Below are 9,181 nucleotides of genomic sequence, written 5' to 3'. Positions count from 1 at the left end.
GGAAGTGTTTGTTTAGGTGTGTATTCACTTATGTGAGAAGGAAGATGAACAGGAAAGGAGGAAAGAAGTGGTTGCGGGAGAGGAAAAGATGAGAGAGGAAGGGATGGAGGGAGAAAAAAGAAAGAGAAAGAGAAAGAGAAAGAGAAAGAGAAAGAGAAAGAGAAAGAGAAAGAGAAAGAGAAAGAGAAAGAGAAAGAGAAAGAGATTCCACTTGCTGGTTCATTCCCCTAAATTCTGGCTGGGATCCGGGAACCCAAACAAGTTATTCCAGTCCAGAATGTAGATGTTCAAGTAGCATTTTACTGTGAGGCCAGATGTGCGCCCCTTGTGTGCTTTTGGCCAACACTGTCCAATAGTAACTTCTGAAATGATAGAAAGATATAATTGGTGTCAATCTGTTGGTTCTACAACACTTAGAATGTGACTAGTTTAATGGAGAAACTGAATGCTTGATTTAGCTTTGGTTCACTTATATTTAAATTTTATCAATCACCTATGCATAACAGCTACCATTTAGAAAATGTCCGTAGACCTTAGAACAGTTCGTGACCCGAGCAATTAAAGTCTACACCTGTGAGTATCATCAAAGCTGCCTCCACTTCTTCTTGTCATGGAACAGTACTGCACTCCAGAGAAAATAGGTGGACACTTGCTGGAAAATTTCCATTGGTTGGAATGAAAGGGGTGGCTTCCTGGCAGTTAGTGGATTGGGGACAACTGTTGGAAAAGAACTTGAAATGCCTAGGACGGTCGCTACAATGGGACACTATCTGCCCAGTCACCCATGTCAACCACTTTGACAAAGTCACATGAGCCACGGGGCTCTCTGAAGATTGTGATTCCACTTATGAGAGCTTGTAATCTCATGCCTACTGACGGCTAGTTTAATTTGTTCTGATCTCTAACATATTCATCCTGCTCGTACAGGAATTTCACTCTCTCATTAGGATCATATTGTCCTTATCTTCAACCACGCTCCCTGCATCACCACTCCTATCTCAAATAATGTCTTGATCCCCTATGTTTTGGCTGTAACTGTCTCTTCTCATGAGAGTAACCGTTCCCTGACAGTCTCAGAACAGCACATTTGTGCATCTAGCTGTAGTGTGTGTGTGTGCGTGTGGTGGGGAGAGGGTATCTGTATTATTATAGTAAAACAATGCTGAAACCATTTGCAATTGTGAAGCACACTGTTTTATTATGCAGACATATCAGTAGCATCATTGTGCCTTGTTCCACTTCTCAACCACGGTGTGTATGTGGACACACGTAAGCATACATAAATATTTCAGAATTTCTAAGAAGAGTTCACTTTTATTCTTTTATACTTATAGTAACTCCATCTGTTGGTAGCTAATCTCTAAAACACACCACCCCACAGCAGATTTATATATTTATATTAATTTTAGTAGCACATCACTTTTCTCCAAGGGTAAGCTCATAGTAAAAGTATGATGCAGTATCTTTAAAAATTCTAGCACTTAGCTCAACATATAGTCAAAGTCAAATTTTCAAGTACTTGAATATTGTCCTCTAAAGTTTGCCTACAGAATCCACAGCACATCTCATGTTAATCACTCCGGACTCAGTCTTGAAAACATTGGGTTGAAATAATTACATTTAAAGAGATATCTGTGCTTGGTTAAACATACGCTATGGGGTACTTGAATAATTGCAATGATAATGTCTCTTTTAACTATGTCAAAGCAATAACATGCCTACTTTAAATCTCTGAGGTATGATGACAGATTTGTTCAAAAGACATTAAAATATCTCACTGATTCATGACTGTTCCCTGTTGTACAAGCTGCAGAGAAATGCCACTGGAAATTAGAACCCGTCATTTCTTCTTTTAGAATAAACCTGCCTAACAACGTCTTTGGATACATTCAATACAAGTGTTCACACCAACATCTGCACTGTTGAGCTGAAGTTTCAAGTGGGCAGAGCGCAAGCCAGCTAGTGGCATCAGATGAACAGTGATGCTGATTCACTAATTTAGGTTGCCTAGATGGCCGGTTTCTGTAAGCTACTAGACAATAAAGTTGTCCAAATGAGCTGCGCATCTTCATAAACTACACCAAACAGTCACAGTTCAGTTATTTCTGGCAGAATTATTTTTAAACAAGTGGATTTAAGTAGATTGCAAAATCATCATATTGTTTTAAAGCAAAAAAAAAAATATTTCTATGAGCTCAGATTGTGTATTAACACAAGTAATAGTTATATTTTATTTTTAAATTATGGCACATTTTCGTCCTGGGCACGAAATACTATTTATCTGTGATTCATTAAGTAACACAAAAACTGACTGAAATGTATTAATCTGGGGAAATAAAAGTATGTAATATACTTTGAGTTCTGCATTTGAAAATATTCAATTTCTTTACGTGCTGTCTAGGGTTGTAGTGTCAGGAATATTTTCAAAGTCCATGCTGTTTTCTTGCCTACATGTAGTGCCATTTTTTTTTTTTAACCATTGTAGCATGGAATAGAAGGATCAAATCTAAATATTCAAATGTAAGTCTAATCTTAATTTTCTTCTACAGAAAGCCTCTTCGTGTTTTTTGGATATAAAATTTTTCACACGTGGCCTGCCCATATTATTCTGTGCCAATTACTAACACAATCAAAACATTTCCATTAAGTTAGAGCAAAGTTCATTACAATGTGGGGCGTATCACCTAACCATCTATATAACTGAGTAGGGCTGCAGGGTATTTGAAATATCAATGTCATCAACAACTAAAAGCCATATAAAGATGGAAAATATATTTTTAAGTTATACTTATAAATGAACCACAATAATTGCTGGCCTATGAATATCATTATCTTATTAAAACATTCAAATAATTAAGTAATCTATCTTTATACTTACTTTTTGGGTCATTCCGTTCCATAAATAGCAACCATGATGTTATTCACCAAAAAAAAAAAATAAATGATAATGGGAAATTTAGTGTAAATTCAATATATGATTTTGGATACAAAACACTTTGAACAATCACCTTCCCATCTCTATTGGGACAAAGTGCAAATAATAGAGCCACAAAACCCCAGTTTCTTTTTACTACCTGTTTACATTCATGTCTGCTATAAATATATGCTGTATATACTTTCAGTATTTACAGGATTTATACACACATACTTTATTCACAGGCTCATTCGTGAGTATGCAGATCCATCCGCAAAGTAGGATCGACATGCTCCTTGGATGATATGGACTTAGATGATATGGACTCTTGTGCAAAAATGCAAAAAATATCACACCGATTAGTATTCACTCTCTCTTAAAAAAACACTCTTTTGTAGCCTTAAGGTTTTTTTTTTTTTTCATTTACAAATAAATTATGAAATGAAGTTTTTTTTCACAAATTTGGAAATAATTGTAATGTTTTTAAAACAAGGCATTGCTGGGGTTTTCAATTGTGATGTTCTTCAAGCCAGCCGTCTTTCAAATAAATTGTGGTTATTTCTTGATATTTGTACTTTTCAGTTGCTCATATGAAATGTCATCACGAAGTTAATATTCATGCGAGTCACATAGTGTTTGTGTAGAATGTGAATTTTATCTCTGCTTTTTTTTTTTTAACTGAAAACTCTGTTTTAAAATAATCTGCAAAGTCTGCTGAAATGACTGTTCTAGGACATCTCGGGGAAGTTTTTCATCCCATGAAAAGAAAAAGCTGGAGGCAAAATTGAGGAAGGGTAATTTTAGCGGATACTCAGGAGAGGCAAAGGCAAGTGTAAGAACTGATTTAAATTTGTCTCCTGGTCCTTTGGTATCTCCTTTCCTCATGAAAATCCTAGAAAAAAAATTAAAGTTCAGTTCTTTAAAATATGATTATACTCTTCCATTAAATATTAGCTGTGGTCCTCCATTGCTCACGTTGTCAGTCATTTCCTGTTAAAAAAAATAACAAGAGCTAATTAAAATTCGCTTTAATAGGAAGACATTGATTTAGTTAATGGATTTGCAAAATTGAAATTTTAAGCCATTGAAAAACGTGCTGGGTTTGGGGAAAGGACAAGAATTGATATCGTTGTTGCATTTTAAAACATGACATCTCATTGCCTTTGGGAATACGTGAAGGTGCTGGTGACCGTCTATTCAATCAGTCTTCTCCACCCTCCACCTTCCCCCAAAGCCTCATCCTCTCTTCCTTTCTCTGTGTTTCCCTGTTCTTTCCTTCATTCTGATTTGAATGAAGGGTCTGACCTAGAAGGAAGAAAGCAGTTAAGTGCCCAAGGTTTTCCACTGCCTGGTCTCCGCTGACCATGTCAACAAAGAGCCAACACATTCTAGGGGTGACCTCTATTCTAAGAAAGATGGTGGGCTTTGCTGAGAACTGAAAAGGGCCCACAAAGAGATCTTTGTTCCTTTGTAACTAGAGATCACTGGAAAGTAGAAAAGACCGTTTTTCACGACACTGTCACTCATACAGTTAAAAAAAAAACAACAACAGTGAGATCTCTTAGCACTAAGAAGCTGAGGAAAGCCACACGGGAGGACAATGAAAACATAGATGTAGAGGATAAATGAACATAGTTCTGTGTGGGACAGCAGTAAAGATATCAGCTTAAGAAAAATGTAGGTGCTTTTACTGCACACATTTTATTAAAATAAAACCTTTTACTGTACAATAAAAGGTGGTAAGATGTGAGGCCCATTGGTTTGCCTCATGGTTAGGGAACTATACTGTATATACATTGCCAAAACTACCTAATGATAGAGTAATAATGTCTCTGTTAGGCCTATTTGCCAAAAGAGCAGTAGAAAATCATTTTTTCAGTTATCTCATTCCTATCAATATGTGATCGGGTTCTGTTAGAAGAAGTTGCTTGCTTGCTTGAAGTGTTTGTGAACTACTGGATTTATATATGGTGGAAATACATCTGAAGAATACTTTGTTTTGGGAGCGGGGTTAAGTTTATGATTAAGATCTCTGATCTGAGATGTCCTTCCTTGATTCACTGTTGATGGCAAAATGATTAGAAGTTATCACCCCCCAAAGACTTATCAGTAAAATGTACTCAATGATCTCTTCAGAAGAAAGGACAAAATAATAATGATTCCCAACTGGATTTATGAAATAAATAAGTCCTGCGTGTCTCTCCTAAAATGATTTCTTACCAAGGTCCTGCAAAAACATCCTGGAAAAATGAAACCAAATGACAGTGTGCTAACATCTTACATCCATTTAAAACTCCTTTTAAGAGCTGGTCCAATGTACTGGACTCCCATTGCAGGACTTTTTAAAAAGCTCTTTTTAAAAAATAATTGAGACAATAAAAGAGTTTCTCAATTGAATTCATCCAAACATGGACACAGTAAAATTATGGAAGGGAAAGGCCACTGTATGTTAGTTCTCACGTGAACGAATCTCTTCAATTTATTTGCCAATAGGTATATCCAAATTAATAAGAAGGTACTAGGCACCTACAAGTGGCTACAGTCTCTGCAAAGGGACAACACTATTCTGTGGCTTTCTGTATTTCCAATTAAACTATTTAATCAAACTTAGAGCTATGCTTATTTTCACCAATTTGCAATGTAGAAAATAAATTTGAATTGTATCATATCAGATCATTTCCCATTCATAGTTTTTTTTTCTGGATTAATGTCAAGCTTCTATTTATGCGATTTTGGCATGAGGGAAGATACAGTTTGTTTTTATCCTGAAACATCTATTATTAAATGCGAAACTCTGGCCTGTGAATGATGGTATCGAGTCAGAATCAGTGTAGCAGTGAGTCAAAGGAGTCGTGAATCATCCAAGCAGGAATGTGCTTGGATGCTAAGAGGCAGGCTGAATATTTTAAATACTCAACCAACGTTCGGGCTGCTAGGTTGTGCCACGTAGTTTTAGCTCAGCTCCTCAAGGTAACACTGCCAACGTTGGTACTTTGAGGAGCAACCTCACAGCATCAGGCCAGGCTGAGCTGCTGAGGTCAGGGCTTCCTGGGGGAGGCGGCATTTCCTGCAGGACATCACAACATGGTAACTCCCTAGAAATCAGCATACCTGGTAGGTAACTCTGGTGTCGGGGGCACCACCGGGCAGCTGGGCAAGTCGGTAATTTCAATAGCCCTCAATCTCTAATGTAAATATATAACAGTCATACAATAAATATTGTACAAAAATATACACACAAAACTGCATCACACTTGCATAAAAATAGAACACAAATGAACCACTATTCAAACAAGACCATTATCATCTCTTTTAACCCATTTCTTCATGTAAGTAGCTCCATTTTTTTTATATTGTTCATTCTTCCAAAAGGGCATGCACAGACATTAATGGCTTCCTGGGACAATTTAAGAGCATCTACTTTCCATATGTAGAGGTTGCACACAGAGTAGAAATACAGTAACTACTTACCATTTTCTGCAAAAGCGATATTATAAAGAAACATACAGTAACTCTAGCTGTTCTTTCTTCTTTGTGCTTATGCAATTTTATTTTCCTGCTATAAAATTAAAGACAATGCTGCTAATATCTGAGTTTGTTTTACAAATGTTGTCTTTTACTCAGTATATGCAGCTGCAGGAACTGAATTAAGAAATACAAGCAAAACATGACAGAAATGTAGAAAATTCACTCTACTGCTTGTCTTCCTATGAAATTAATGTAATTTCCTGTTTGAATAAGCTTCATGCAACAATAACACAAGGATCATTTTTTTCAAATAGAGACCATGCTATCCTCCTATGCATGAAATGAGAATTAAATGAAGCTTTATGTGGACTATTGCATCTGCACTGATAGAAAAAGCTTTTGGTCGCCTTATTAAAAGGGCCCCTTTAGAGCTGAAGATCTGATTTACATAATCAAATGCATCTACTTGTAAGTACAAGGGATGAGCTAAAAAAGAGACTTGCGATTTCTAAAACTGGCATTATTGAATAGAGACTGTATTTAATTATGTGTTTTCCTTTGGTAAAATATATTTAAAAATCCATATTCATAAGGCTTTCAGTATTTTATGAAATGCTAGTTTTAGGGACTATTTCTTATAAGACAGAAAGACTACAAAGTTATGTTGAAAGTAAATATCTTCATGAATTGCAGAGAAAAAGCTGCGATTCCCGTGTGCAATCTGGTAGGGCCAAACCCATGAACTCTCACACCTGAGGCAATTATCCATCAGTGGTATACCTAGGGTGTACCCTGGTACATCTAGGGTGGCCTGCCATCTCCCTGTCTTCACCACAGGGAGAGGCAAGGCGTGAAACTCACTTTCTCAGCCATCTCGTGCGAGTGATGCAGGGAATGCTCCCTCTCCGAGAACATCCTTCTCTGCTCGTAGCTCGCCAGTCGGCAGGTGAGCCAGGAAGACAGGGTGCAGCCTCCGATCCCAATGCAAGCCAGAGACATAGAGGCCAGGTGCAGAGGGTACAGGGAAGACGTCTTCTTGGTGACCGCCCGGAGGAACTGAAAATTCAGGATGCCCCCAATGAGTCCACAGATACAGCAAGCTGAAAAGAGGATCATCTGGCAAGGAGAAGAGAGGGGTGTTAAAGTAGACGAAGCAGTACAGACTAGAACCCAGCATCTCCTACTTCTAACCCTTGGTAAACAGGTGTAGGTGCTTCATGATAAAACACGAGAGCTACTGTTTCAGTGGGTTTTTTTCTAAGTTTTTGTTGATTCATTTGAAATATAAAGAGAGAAAGAGAGAGGGAGAGCGCTCCCATCCTCTGGCTCACGCCCCAGAATTCTGCAGCAGCCAAAGCCGAGCTGGGGACCCAGTGGGAAGCCAGCACCCAACAGGTCTCCTGCATGAGAGGCAGGAATGGGATTCTTTGAGTCCTCTCTTTATTTGGCAGGTTGCTTCAGGACTTCATGTGAACTGGTCAGGTTTCTGTGTGTTTTTTGTTTGTTTGCTACTCACAAAATCCTACTTGGTGCCTTGCTTCAGAGAAGCTTTTGATCTTACTGTTTGATCTGTTTTTCTGCCCACTGACTAGAGAACTTGACTTGGTGTGGATGCCAGAGGATCCCAGGAAGAATCAAGCACGGTGCTTTATGAACAGTGCTATTGTCCTGTGACTATTTAATAAGGACAATTAAATGTTGTCAGTAACTGCAGTAATTTTATTTTGGTTTTACACCTGATCTCAATTTTATGGGTTCTCATACAATTTTTTTTTTTAATTATCTAGTCTTACTTTCACTTGTCTTTAGACCAACATCTCCATTTCAGTCACTTTTCTTGAGCAACACTGTGGTTCACATCAATGATATATTGTTTTTCTTTGTTTCCTGGTAATAATTTTGTCTCTTCTTTGACAGAGGGCTTCAGTCCAGACCTAACTTTATTACAGTACAGAGTCTTCCTGGACTCCCTTGATCTCCTCTTCAGTAATCCCCCGGAGCAAACAAACTTCATAACTTCACCTCAGCATTTTATTTTTGCCTTCTCAGATATTGCTTGAGGTTGACAGTTGACTATAGCAAGCGCTAGGAGCCCTCCGACTCCTGGACCCTATGTGAGTGAGCTGCTGCATTATAAAAAATGGCTGACTCCTATCTTGTAAGACAGAAGATCTAGCGTTTCAACCTGGAATGCTGAATATTAGAAAGAATAATGAATGCATTGGCCAATCAAAAAAAATTTTTAAGGCTTCATAGAGACCACATCATCTCATCTAAGTATGTGCAGTTCCAAGCAGAGGGCCAGGCCATCGGCATATAAACTAGCAAATGAAGAAGCATCACGGTCAGAAAGAACTGCAGGTAGGTCCACCAAATCCATCATCATGTATTGCATCTGTCTCACTGCGCTTATCATCAGGGCTACAAAGTCAGGGACAGCTGAGTGAAGTGTTTTCAACTTGGTTGTGCTACTGAACATAGATCGCCAAATAGCGAAATCATCCCACCATCTGGAAGTAAACCAACGAGTTTTATTACATCTGGAAGACTATTGAGACAGAATGTCGTTTCCTGGTATTACTGATCACAGTTTACTCATTCTCAGAAAATATGGAAAAAATATTATATTCCGGCACTCAGATAATGCAGGAGTGATAATTAGCAATAACACATTTTTTTCTTAAAATTTACTGTCACAGCAAAGCTCATATTTCTCCTGATGTTATTCTCATTAATTCTTTCAAGAGAGTTCATTAACATGTGTTGACAGAACATTTTCACCTAGAAATTAAAATATTG

At 37.8% G+C, this 9,181-nt stretch overlaps 1 protein-coding gene across 2 annotated transcripts in view; it reads right to left on the bottom strand.

The window, feature by feature from the left end:
• Window positions 1–3,844: 3,844 nt before the first annotated feature.
• TMEM196 (transmembrane protein 196) overlaps window positions 3,845–9,181 on the bottom strand; it is a 50,453-nt gene continuing 45,116 nt past the window's right edge. For both annotated transcript variants that reach the window (XM_040965032.1, XM_040965034.1), the window contains exons 3-4: window positions 7,244–7,498; window positions 3,845–3,904 (exon numbers count right to left, since the gene is read on the bottom strand). In XM_040965032.1, coding sequence (XP_040820966.1) covers window positions 3,845–3,904; window positions 7,244–7,498 — 315 coding nt within the window. The remainder of the gene's footprint in view (window positions 3,905–7,243; window positions 7,499–9,181) is intronic.

This window comes from Ochotona curzoniae, unplaced genomic scaffold (assembly GCF_017591425.1).
Source record: "Ochotona curzoniae isolate NIBS_2020 unplaced genomic scaffold, NIBS_Ocur_1.0 scaffold_3835, whole genome shotgun sequence".
NCBI classification, from domain to species: domain Eukaryota; kingdom Metazoa; phylum Chordata; class Mammalia; order Lagomorpha; family Ochotonidae; genus Ochotona; species Ochotona curzoniae.
This window is presented reverse-complemented; position numbering and strand designations above follow the sequence as displayed.